General features: G+C 43.7%; 1 protein-coding gene across 2 annotated transcripts in view; it reads right to left on the reverse strand.

Moving 5' to 3' along the window:
- Nucleotides 1-12,400: 12,400 nt before the first annotated feature.
- The window catches only part of ARMC3 (armadillo repeat containing 3), a 47,503-nt gene continuing 46,312 nt past the window's right edge, over nucleotides 12,401-13,591 (reverse strand). For both annotated transcript variants that reach the window (XM_005152971.2, XM_031052519.2), the window contains exon 17: nucleotides 12,401-12,610. In XM_005152971.2, coding sequence (XP_005153028.2) covers nucleotides 12,401-12,610 — 210 coding nt within the window. The remainder of the gene's footprint in view (nucleotides 12,611-13,591) is intronic.

The raw sequence follows: 13,591 nt of genomic DNA on the forward strand, positions 1-13,591 counted from the left end.
CAGCTGATTAATAGCTTTGTCCTATATAAATAGGCACAATAGAGTGAAGCCAGAGTACCTTGATAAAAACCCTGGGGATGTGATGGTGCCTGTGAGTCCTCAGGATCGTGGTTTCAGAGTGGTGGGAGAGCAGTGCTGCTGGGCAGGGAGGAGATGGCTTTGCCTGAGCCTGCGGTGCTGGCAGAGGGCTTCTATCAGTCATTTAGCCATGGTTTAGGAGGGAATTGGAACATGTTAGGGAGCCGTTTTTGAGGAGAGACCCAATCTGATGCTCCCGAGTTCTGGCAAATGGCTTAGGCCTGGAAAGTGCTGGCAGGGATGGTGTCACTCCCAGTGCTCACTGCCACTGTCTCTGGTTCAGCTGTGGAAGAGTGGCATTTCCCTCCTGTTCCTCCTGGCCTTGATCTCAGGCAGTGGTTGCTGCTGAGGAGGGCAGGTAGTCAATGGAGTTCTCCCTGAAGTATCTGGGAAATGAAGGCGGGTGAGAGAAAGTGATTAGTCCTGAAACTTGCATGTTTTAATGTAATTGACACTGATTTAACAGGCGCTTTTTTGAAGACAAAATCCAATGAAAAATGAACCATCAATATCTTCCTTGCAGCTCGCTGTTACTGCTGTATCCCAAAATGTGGCAGTTTCTAGGCAGTGGGAGCTGAACTCAGGTCTGCTGCCGTGCCATCTTCTCTGGGCTCTGAAGGAGGGGGCTGGCACCTGGACTGTGCACGCAGGGGAGCGGCAGGCACAGAAGGAGCAGAAGGCATTAGGCTGGTGGTCCTCTCTGTTACCCAGTTTACTGCAAAGCACTCCTCGATTAAAATGAGCACAGTGGTGGAAGAGGCAGATCCTGTTCACCCCAGCAGCTGTGATCCACACTGGAGGTGGTGCACCAGCAGAGCGGGTCCTCCATTCTTCCCTCCAACAGAAGCCTGACCTGCAGTCCTCTGAACCTGAGTGACAGATCTTCCTCAAGCAGAAAACAACCCCTGGCTGGATGTATTTCATTTTTCACATCTTCAGTGCTGAAAAACCAAATCATTGTCCTGTCATGCCTCTAATGTTGCTTCCCATGGTTACAGCACATATCAAGCCTCGTAGCTAGGCAGAGAACCGTCCTGCATCTCTCCCCATAGACTGTTATAAAAGCCAATTAGGCTGTTACTTAATTTTCCTTCTTTTTCCTTCCCTCATGCACGAGGGGAAGCAGTTCAAAAGTCTCCCCTAGCTACATTATGTAAATTTCCAAGTAGATTCTCTCTGAATAGTAATTCATCTGGTTTATTGTTAAAAATATCACCTGGCTCCATCCAGCACAGGCACAAGCTGCATCAAGGGAAGGGTCACTCATCAAAAGCACAGTGTTGTATTAGAGGTGTGTATATGGGGGAGAAGCTCCCCGGTTCCTCTTGTAGCATCACTTTGTGCCGAGGCAGCAGCAGCATCATGTGTGTTGGTGTGTGAAGGCGAGAAGAGGAGGGAAGCGGTCACGGTCCAGGCTATCCTGCTAATATTTATTCGAGCTCCAACCATTTCCCAGCCCAGGCTCTGTGCTGACTGACAGCTCTGGGGACAAGCAGAGCATCACATAATGCCTATGCTGGCAGATACTGAGCAGTCAGCCAGGAAACAGTGAGGAGCAGAAATCAAATGAACCCTTGTTCAAATGCAAACCTCTGCTTAAACAGCCTTTGTTAATAAAGCCCCTCAACCTTACTATGTGCAGAAGAAACACTGAAATAGTGATGTTTGTATTTTATATGTGCTTGTATGCAGTCAGGTTTCCTCTGCTCATTTTGTCATATGTAATGTATGTCACCTCCTATGGAATGTTCCACTGAAACATTCAACATACAAGAATTTAGCTCAGGCCTGTCCTGTGTAGTGGCACTGTGTGCCAAAGTCCCTGGAGAATAAAGGAAAGGGGTCCAGCATGAGCACATACTTTGGTGGGTAGGCTGTATCTGTCACAGTCTCTGTTTTCCCCACAGGAATCTTCACTGCTTTTGTGGGAGAGGATGACAGGAACTCCACATCCTTCCACAGCAGAGTCTTTCCTCTCCTCTAATAGACCTGATACAACTCCACAGCTAATTTCTAGCTGCTCAGATGTTACGAAACTCTGAGTATGGAGATACTGTTTCCATATGGCAGTGCTATACAAAGATATCTGGTAATGCTCCAGTGCTAAATTCCAGTAGTGGAAAGGGGTTTCAGCAAAAGTGGTTAATAGCAGAGTCTTGGAAAAGGATACTGCTGGTTTCCAGAGGTGCACAGATCTGAACCTCCATGGAGCTGAACCATGGGTTCTGCTGAGATTCATTTGCAGAGTAGCTTGATGTGATTCAGGTCAAAGATGCCATCAGAAACAATGAACACACAACTTCTCACCTTGTTTGCTTTATGATTTAATATCTCTTTTTGCTAATCATAATCACTAGGATACCTAACTACCTGACCTCTGTTTTTGGCAAAAAAATAGGTCATAATTGAGGACTAGGTTAAGCAGGAACCTTCTGCTGGAGCCTAAGGTTAGGATTTGAATATAATATGGTAGGAAAAGAGATGGAGAGGAGAAGAGAGGGGAGAGGATGGGAGGAGAGGAGAAAGGAGCTACAGGTTTGGTCTACTGTGACAGATGCTTTGAGTTCGATTGACCAAATGCTGTACATAGGTCCTGTCCAGCATAAACTATTCTAGGATTCTAATGCTTTGAGAAATTTATTGGAAAATGGGTGAAGACATAAATTCAAAATCAAATGGATATTTTGCAATCACTCCTTGGTAGAAAACTCTGTTCTGCAACCAGGCTGCCTCTTCTGTGAAATATTTCATCCACTTGGAAGAGCAGACACACACTCTGGGATGGAGTGAGTGTATCTGCCGGGGCAGCTCTTGGGAAGCAGCATCTCTAGGCTTCTCCCCTGGATTGCCCCATGCATTCCCTGTATCATACCACAAAGTTTCTTGAGCCACATAGACAGTAATAATACATTCCCCAAACTTGTGTGTGATTTTTATCCCTTGTACCTCAAGGTAGTGAAGAACTGGGCTGGTTCTTCTTCCACCCAGTACCCAGAGCCTGAGCAAAGCTTTGAATGAACAGTTATTTGGCAGCAACCGCAGTAGCAGCAGCTTTCTGTAGGGTATCTTAATGGATTTATCACCCTGAACTAAGCCCTGACCATCTGTTCTAGCCTCTAATTACAAATGCAGAAAAAGCTAATTCACGATTGCATCATAAAAAGGTAAAATATAAATGATTTAAGAGTGGGGTATGTCATGCTTCACTCTGACTGGGGGAAATTGCTCTCCCTTCAGCAGACTTCCCTGATAACAGAGTTTGCCTCCTTCCCAGCAAATGGAAGTTCCTGAGGAGCAGGGCTCGCCAGAACAGGTTTTATTCCCTCTCATTCATCTGAGATGTATTTTTAAATTTGGGATTCACATAAATGCAGTTATGAACCTTCTTGCCTTCTCTCTTAGATGACCCTCCAAAGATTTATTTTTAATGCATTTTCTAATCAGGAAAAGCACAAAATCACACTCCTTAAAAATCCCCCCCAGATTCTGCATTCCCTCCGTATCACTATTGCTGTGATACAGGCATGATGGCAGCCACCCACTGGTTTCCTGCTTGTAACTCATCTCCACTGTGGTGCTCTTGGTTTAGAAGAGATGAGAAAAGTATGGGGCCGAGTGCATGCCCTGCTTCTTATGAATGACCTGCCTCATGGCTGGACAGGGAGGCTGTGTTTGCCTCTTGATTTCACTTGGGTAAGCATTATCGAGGAATGAACAGGACTGTTGGTGAAGTAGATGGATAGGGGAGGGATGGGGAAATGTCTCGAAATGCATTTGGCATCTGGGTTTCTGGAGGCTTTTTAGTGTTTCAGCTGCAGTCTAAAACCAGACTGTGATGTTCTCAAATGCGTATGTTATTTGGAAAATAGGAAACATGTAGTAAAGTGGAAGCAGTACAAAAGACCACTCAAAAAGCTGCCCAAGGGATTTGCATGTGAACAGTGTGCAGTTCTGCTTTGCCTAGTGTGATTTGCCTGCCTCTGACTCATTATTTTAGCAGCACTTCAGGATTTGGTTATAATCCTTGGTCTCCAGCATGCTCACCAGGTGTCTGTGGGAGAAACTGGCATGCTGCTCTCAGGGCATGAGCTGGTTTTCCATTTCATGATGATGGAGGTACCCTGGCCCAGCAATCCCCACTCCTGCAGCAATGGGAGATGGGGTTTTCTTTTCAGGGGCCATCTGAGAAACTCTGGGTGAGTAAAAACTCCTACTCCAGCTTCATGTCATGTAAGGCCTGGCCAGATCTGCAGGGACAGCTACCTCTGTGGCAGCTCTAGGTTTAGAAGTCTTTTGAAAGACAGGTGTACCAAGTTGAAGCTGCTGCTGTTAAGTGTTCTGGTCCCTATTTACTATGTAGGAAGAGCATAGAAAGGATCAGAGCAAGCTCTGTGTTTTGCACAGACCTCTTGTTTCCAAACCATACTGACATTCATCTAGCAGGGAGAAACAACAGTAGATCAGGTATTGCTAGCTTGTTTGTTAGCATGCACTGCTTTAATTCTGTAGTGGCAAGCAAATACACCTTCCCAATCCCTAATGTTCAGTGGCATTTCAGTACGAAAACTGAGTGCAGACCTGACTGAAGTCTGCGCTCCTGGTTGCTCCTGGATTTCTGTGGTCAGTAAATACACTGCAAGCAGCAATAACACACTGAACTGGTGATGGTCCCTTTCTTATCCTTCCCCTACTTCATGCTAGCAAAAGTGACAGACTAATCCCTGTGGAAATCACTGCAGATTTCTGGCCAGAGATTTTGCCCTGGAGAAGGCTCCCTGACCATCAGAACAGCATCCTCCTTGGCACATGTAACACCACATGGTGAACTCCCCCTGCATTTCGTGGTGTTTGTATTTTAGAAGCATACCACTTGCTACACAGCTCTTGACTTGTGGAAACTGCCATTTCCAATGTGACATGTGGCCCAGTGCTGCAAAGCCCTTGTCCCTGTTAATTCCTGACACTAGGTTGTCTGGTCATTGCGAATTTCTGAAGGAATTTAGTACCTGAACAGCTCTAAGCTCATCCAGTGTTTGGTCTTAAGGCCCCCAGCCTTTTTTGTGTTTTTATATATTTATACATACCTAAGGACCAGCCCTTGATCATTTAGCTCTCTTTTTGGTAGTGCAGCTCCTGTTAATACCACGCGGAGCTAGGGTTAAACTCACAGTAGGCCTTTTCTGCTTCTCACAGCACCCTACTGGCGAGGAGGTTGGGGGTTCACAGGAAGCTGGGAGGGGACACAGTCAGGATGGCTGACCCCAGCTGACCACAGGAATATTCCATACTATATGGCATCAGACTTACTATATGAAGCTGGGGGAAGAAGGAGGAGGAAGTGGGGGCTGTTTGGAGTGATGGTGTTTGTCTTCCCAAATAACGGCTATGTGCTTTCCTGGAGATGGCTGAACACCTGCCTGCCCATGGGAAGTGGTGAATGGATTCCTTGTTTTGCTTTGCTTGTGCATGTGGTTTTTGCTTTGCCTGTTAAACTGTCTTTATCTCTGCCCATGAGTTTGCTCACTTTTACTCTTCTGATTCTCTTCACCCATCCCACAGGGAGGGAGGGAGCGAGTGGCTGCATGGTGCTTATCTGCTGACTGGGGTTAAACCACTGCAGGATGTAGGTTAGAAAACACGAGAGATTAGTATCAGCAACAGTAAGACAATGTAGGGACATCTCCTGGAAATGGCAAGAGAGCGCAATAATGACTAAACAAGGAACACTGCAGCTATGAGCTGTTATTTACATGTGGGATCAGCATGCACTGAGATGTCTGGTGGGGTAGTCAACCTGTAGTGCAACAAAAGGGTGAACTGGCTTTGGAGCAGTTTCTGTTCCACAAGAACTTAGCACCATGTTTTAAAGCAAACTTGCACAACACTGGTACCACAAAAGGGAAGGGTATTACACACCATGGAGTCCACAGAGGAGTCTGTTACTTTTGGCAGTTTTGTGCAGCATGGGTGAGGGAATGAGAAACAGCAGTGGACAGCTCAAAAGCTTTAGGTGGACAGGAAAAGGTTTGTTCAAAGGTAGGTAGCATGCAAAACCCAATATCCTAATGACCTAATGACCTAATGTCACTGCGCTTACTAGAAGAGCCTTTTGTTGAAGGGCCTTTTTTGTCTCTATTCTAAAATAAGCAAGGTGATTTTGCATACACTAAGTGTTAGGACTGCTGGAAGACAGGGTCAAAGAAACCCTCTGCTGTGTCTGCAAGGTCAGGATAGAACAAGGAGAGCTGGTCGTAAGCAGTGTTTGAGAAAGTGGGTATAGCCTGAGCAAAGGGCTGCATGAACAGCAGAATCTGCTGCCTACTTTGGTATGAATGCTTTTCTAATCTTGCTGTATTTTCCCCAACATTTATCAACCCCAAGCAAGAACTGGCTTCAATTATACTTTGCACATGATTTCTGTAGATGGCATCTCAGCGTGTCAGTGAAACATCAATGAGCTGGAAGAACTAGCTGGTTCATTAGCATGCAAATAAGCTCACTCTTTAATGAGAGAAAAGCTTTTACTACCTCATTGTGTCTCCAGTACACTAATACCTTCTATGTCCTACAGATAACATTTTTATAGGTCAAAGACATGTATGTGTGTGTGTCTCCCTCTCTCTTTCTGTCATTTCTGCACATACTCTACCTGTACCTGAACTGTGAATTCTGATAGTGGGCAAGGAAGGCCAGATCAGGTTATCCCAATATCTCTAATATCTTTCCATGTCAGAGTAAGTGTTTTTATAATAGAAAAAGAAATAGCTCATTAAGAGGGCTAAAGAGCTGTTAATTTATCTGCTGTAATAGCTTTGTTGGTAAAGAGTGTGAAAAAAATCATGCCCCCCATCCACACAGCTGTATTGCAAAGCAAACATGAGACAAAAAACTGCAGCAGCCTTTGGTTACTCCCCTCACCTTCTGGGAGATGTTCAGCTACCTGGGAGGAGACACCTTGGCAGAGCTGCAGTGGGAGAAGGTTGGCTTTCTGGATGTGCCAGGAGGTGGCTGTACATGTCTGTCTGTGCTATGTGTTTTCATTGCTGCTTTGCTTCACTGTGGTTTGGATGTGTTGATCAGCACTCAGCAGTTTACATGCTTTAGCTGACTTCTGATTCCCACCCCTGCTCAGTCCTGCCTCCCAGAGCTCATTGTGTGGCCAGCCCTACTTCTCAGTGTTTGCGTGGCATCCCTCTGGCTTTTAGGGCTGCAGATATCCAGTGCCTCACATAGATCCAATGTATGGCATTCAAAGAGCTCTTTTTTAGCTTCTGCAGTTGAGGGAAATAGATTGTACTAGTGAAAAACAGTTCTTTTGTCAAGGTTTTGCCAAGGTGAGGGTTTTTCGCTTTTTGTCAAGGTGAGGGTTTTGCCATTGTTACACTATCAGCAAAGATGCTGAGAAGAGACTGGTTTGGGATGTTTCTATGCAAAGCAATGCCTGTGGTCCATAACCACCCCAGCCCACAGACAAACACGTTTATTAGTGCGCTTTCCTCCCTGTGGTGGAAAGATGAAACCACCTTGTAACTGACTTTGTTCTGCTCCAGTGCAGCTGAATACCAGCAGTGGCAGTGCCGATGCTTTCCCTGTGCAGCAGCCCCGAGACCTCCCCTGCCCCCACAGCAGTGGGCCTGGGCAGCAGGAGGTAGGTCTGAACTCAGCCTTGCTGCCTTGAGGGATGCCAGAGTGCCCCTCACACTATCCCAGTGCTGGTGGTGGGTCACTGATCACAGTACTCTTGAAATGTATAAATGGGTTTGTGCTGTGTTCTTAACCTTTTCTGTACTGACTACGGCTGGAGTTGGACAGACTCTTGGCTTGAGCCTCTATGTCCATTCCTGTGCTGTCCTCTACTTTGCTGCAATGGCATATGCTGTCTTCAGGCTTTGAATTAATTTTTTTTGCTTATTTTCAGTGTTCTGAAGGAAAGAGGTACTGCAAATAAGTTGTTGAGGAGAAGACTCTTTTATGAACCAGCAAGAGAACTGTAACAGTGTATTAATGCACTTTTCTATCTAAACTAACTTGATGTGCTAGTCAGTAAATGTTTATTGCCTCTGCACAGTCTCCATTTTGATGCTTTGCATTGAGCTGGATTCTGGATTTATGGAGAAATTAATCATGTAGTAGAAGAGGTGCAGGTTTATCCATGAATGAAATAATATGTCACCATTCGAAACCCATATTTAGTAATAAAAGACTTTTTTGTTTTTCTCCAAAGCCAAGTTTGATGGCAAAAATAACAACAAAAGTTCTTCTTGGATCTGAAAAGAAACACCTGTTTTGCTCTAAGAGTCTTGGATTCTTCTCAGGATGCAGAGCTAATCAACAATGGATATTTACTGGAGGAAGAGTTCATTTCAATTTCTACCATGCATAGTTTGAGGCAGTGACATTCTACCATTGCTGTAGTTTAGCGGTGGGTAATCAGAAACTGTTTGAAATATGCTAATTCTATAAATTACACAGCAGTTGTTCCCAGCTAGAATAAAGATAAAACAAGTGCAAGTTAACCTCAGTGCTCCTACTGCTCAGGGATCAAGAGCAAGAGAAAGCAAGCATGGAAGCGCTGGTATTGCTGCTGCCAGCAATCTGTTACTGCCTCTGCATCTGCTTGGGGAAAAACAGGAGCAGACACTTTGGCAGTGAGGTGTTTGTGAGAAGCACCCCTCCGAAACAGGTCTTAGCCAAAAACTGGTCTGGAGAGACTGGAATTATCCACCTAGAATCCCCTTAGCCACAATGGTCCTGGCACACACAGAAAAAGGCAGAGAAATGTGCAGGATCAAAACATTAGACTTTCTCATACCAAAACTTCTGCTGCAACTTGAGATCTCATTGACACCACCAGCAGTTTTGGTCTGCTGCTTTGCTGGTCCACTTTCATTAGAAAGCTAGAAATTGTGCTGGACCTTTTGGCAACACAGCCAGTTCTGTATATGTTGATATGCAGATTGCTGTATATTGAGCATTGTGCTCAGTGCCAAATCAAAACTAAGATTCTTTTTTATGAAAATGAATGTCAGGGTGTGTGCAGGTGTGGTGTGTCAGTTCCAGGTGCCTTGGAACAAACCCTGCAGTAAACAGCAGAGTAGGTTCAGCACAGTCAGTATGAAGTTGGGTAGTTCCACTGAACAGGAGGAGCAATGTTTTCATGTTATCTTCTCTCAGAAGCACAGATATCACAGTAAGGATGATTTAGAGGTGCCCCTTCCAAATGAGGAGCTACAGTCCACATCACTGTCCTGGGATAATCACCTGCATACCCTCTCTTTCAAGAAGCTGATCATGTCTCATTAGGTTTTCATCCTGCACAGCTGCTGGCTATAATGCCTGCTTTTGTGTAGCTGCCCAGTGGTTACAGCTATGGAGGAATGAACCTGTTTTTCAATTCCTATCTTGGCTTAAGACAGCTTTTCATCTGGAAGGAGAGCACCTGACTAGGAGGGTATTATTTTAGGCAGGGTACAGTTTCTACATCTTACAGTAGACACAGGAAACTAGAAGAATACTTTTTATATTCTTGGGCACTGGAGACCCAGACTCTCTTTTCTACACGACAGCAGAGCTTCAGACAGAGGGGTGTAGTGCTCAGAGGCTAGAATATATCATGGCAATTGGGTAGGTGCAGACTGTTCATGCTTAGGAAGGCATCAAGGCCTGACTCCTTCTATGCTAAGTGACTAATCTGCCCACTGAACTATTATGTAAAAGGAAATATGAGACCCTTCCCCATCTGCTCCTTAGAAGATGGTAGGTGATCACTCAGGGATGGCCCAAGCCAAACAAACAGTGTATGTTCAGCATGTCCCAGGAATATTCACGCAGCTGAACCCTGCAGAAGCATTTTGTTTTCTGGTTCAGGTGTGGAATGAGTGTGAGCTGGGCAGCTCTTCTGAAGGCTGGGGGTGTTCATCAGGGCATGGGCACAGTTACAGGTCCATGGGAAGCATCAAATAAAAATGTGTGGCATCTCTTGACTCACTTGACAACTAAACTACAGTTTTCAAAGTAACAATTCGGGATATAAGTGTTCCTGTTCTACCTAGATCTTATATTTGACACCCAAGTGCATTACAATTTTGAAGTGATGGAATTCAGGTAATATAAAGCTAAAAATTGTGAAAGACATTGTCGTGGTTTAAACCAAGTCCCCCAACTCCTGGAGAGTTAGGAAGGAGAATCCAAGGAATGTAGCCCCCACAGATTGAGATAAGAACGGTTTAATTGCTAAGGCATAACACAATAATAATGATACAGCCAATAACAAGCTAAAAGAATACAACACCCCACCAGCCACCGACCCATAACTCACTCCACCCTGCCCAGCTGAGCACCGTGTGCTGCCTCCTCCATTTTCCTCTAGAGCTCTACCCCTCCAGCTCTCTCTCTCCCAGTATGCATCCTGGGCATCACGTGCTATGGTATGGAATACCTCATTGCCTAGCCTGGGTCAGGTGTCCTGTTTCTCCTTCCTCCCGGACTCCCCTCCTCCCTGGCAGAACATGTGCCTTGAACAAAAGGCACTTGAACAAAAACAAAGGCTTTGAACAAAAACACCCTCAAAACATGCTCACCACCAAGCAACTATTCCCAGCCCAGAAGTCAAAACACAGCACTGCACCAGCTACAAGAAGGATAAAAATGACTGCCACAGCTGAACCCATGACAGACATAAACCAACTATCATCCAACATTTTTGGATCATCAAATTCTGCATTATACAAGGTTGTGTAGTATTTTTTATTTGCTTAGGTTATCATTTTATGTAAAGCCATTTTATATGTCTAGAACAGAAGTTTTTATTAGAAACAACAGAAATTGCTTTGTTTTTGAAGACCACCTCAAATGAGTAAGTCACTCATTAACATTACAGTTCCAATAGAAAATGAAATTCCAGTGTAGGAAAACCATACAAAATGATAGCTAGTAGGAAATGAATTATTATTTTACTTGCACTTACTGCACTTTCAAAGTTGTAGGTTTCTATACCAAATCATGCCTGTCAGTGAGAGCAGATGACTTTTCATCAGGCCCCTACTAGCATATCATGTATTTTGTTTCCAGAGTTCTTTTTTCATTCTTATGGCTGCAGCACTGCTGAACATAAGGTAAAAAATGAACATGAGGCCATATAAGTGAATTTACAACAGAAAGATAGACTGTGTCCCAAAGGGCTACCAGAAAATCATGCTGCATGTCAGAGGAGGAAGGAGGGGGAGTGGTGGGATCATGCTCATAAGCAGTAATGAATACAACAGATATAACCTCTTCAAACCAGAGCAGACTGTACAAGTGACTGTGCTTACACAAACATTAAAAACTAAAAGAACACAGACCCCAGACATTTTTATCACATTTTTGGTGAGCAGGAAGTAAATGCTTTATTGGCGGTGTTCTGGTCTTCTGAAATACAGATTTGCAATGTGACAATGTGATTTGGCTCAACTTATGTACAGGTCTTTTTCTGTCCCACAGTAAACTCACTTGGTAGTGGTGCTCCCTGAAATACTCCAGTACCTTCCTCCCAGTTTCACCAGAAAGTGTTTCCAGAGTGTTCTAGCCAGTGTTTCACCTCTTAGATGCACCACCACACTGCAGCCACAGCTGCAAGAACTACAAACTCCCTGTCTAAAACGGCTGCCTTCTCAGAGTCCATTTTATCTTCAAGTGAAAGATAAAAAATTCAAATGGAGATTGTAAGCAGTAACTTATCAATCATCTGTCTTCTCTGTGTCAGGACAAACAGTATTTATCCACAGTATGCTATTATCTGTAATTATTAACTCTGCCAAGTTCCAAGCAATACGAATGGGATGTCTTCTACAAGGCTGAAAGTACGCTGTTATCTTAGTTCTTCTAATTCTCAGTTCTTGGGTTATTTCACACAAATAATTGTCCAGTTGTTTATAGGTGACTTGTTACTTCACCAAGCCCTCACATTTTCTTGCTTCATGGACACACAACTCCTATAAATGTGCATGGGCTTTGAAGGAACATAAGAAAAAATAATATACTGTATTTTGGAAATAATTTAAACCTATTGAATAAGCATTATAATGTTAGCATGTACCAAATATTCTTGAGCTACCAAATTTTAATCTGTAGTTTTAGTTTAGTCTTAAAATAGTACCAAAAAAATTAATAACATTTCTAAGCATTGAAGTTGGATACCTAAAATGTGTTTAATTAAACATTTAGGACTACATACCAGTTATGTTTCTTTTTGATAGCTGGACCTGAAACCCCTCATGTTTCATAAATATTAGCACTGCAAACATCTTTAAAATAGCTACTTTGGTGAAATTTGTCAAAATGATTAAATATGTTTGTACTGATCTGCCTCCACACTGCCCTCTTTTATCAAATGGCCTGGCTCAAACATTAGATCTACAATATACTCGCGAGGAGGAAGCAGAAGCCCAGTTATTCCTTGAGGAGAGTCATCAACCAATTTAACTTCATTCCAAGCTCTGTTGTACTTGCCACGAACTAAACTACAGCCAATGCCAATTCTGTCTGCTATCGCCTGAAAAGGAAATAAAAAGGAGTTAATCACAGTTAATACATGTAGCTTCTGTGATACAAAGCAAGGCCAAGAGATGCTTAAAAAGAAAACAAACACCGGGAAGGCCAAGCGCTTTCTTGAAACACATTTTGTAAATCTCTAAAGTGTTCCAAACTGTGAATCCTTATTGTTAGTTCTGCTTAGAAAGTGTGGCCTTTGAAAATGTTGTTTGTACCATATTCTATGCACAACATGAAAATTACTAACTTTAACTCTTGATTTGAGATCTGAAGGACTGGGTGATAAACAAGTGCAATAGCTGCAGTGCCCAGGAATGTTCTTTTTTTAGTTGCAAGACTTGCTTCTGAATAACATTTTGAACAACTGTCTATTCAGGCGATGAGGTGTAGGTATTGCACACATACAGCTACTATGAAATATTAGGTGTAAAAATGCAACATTTCTATCCGTGTAAGTTTAGGACTGCTGCTTCACTCCAGAGCACACTCCTTGCTTTTCAGCCCCGCAAGTATGGGAAGCAATGAAATGTGAGGCAAGCATCTGCTAGATGAAACACCTGCCTTTCCTCTGTGCTGTGCTATCACTGACAGACCTATAATGGTTTCCAGCTGAAAAACTGCTTTCTCAGAATGCATCTGCTGTGAGGGAATGAGATCCTGGAAGATTTTTAACTTGTTATGAATGGGCAAGGCTAACCAATGCTTAGACTGCTGTGGCTTTAAGAGAGATGATCTGTCCCTGCAAAGGTTTCTTAGGACAGTGCAGGATAAGCGTACATCAGTGCTGCTTCAGCACAATTAATTCATGTCCTCAGACCTCCATAAAATATGTCAGGAACTTTCTCTCCCCACGGATACCATAAATTTAGGATTGTGCTTTTTCTCCAGTGTACTGTTTCCTGGGTCCTTCACACTTAATGTGCTAGGCTCTTGCTTCTCTTTTCTTTTCAATCCAAGAAGAAAAGATCAGCTACCCAACAGC

Source organism: Melopsittacus undulatus, chromosome 1, assembly GCF_012275295.1.
Source record: "Melopsittacus undulatus isolate bMelUnd1 chromosome 1, bMelUnd1.mat.Z, whole genome shotgun sequence".
NCBI classification, from domain to species: Eukaryota; Metazoa; Chordata; class Aves; order Psittaciformes; family Psittaculidae; genus Melopsittacus; species Melopsittacus undulatus.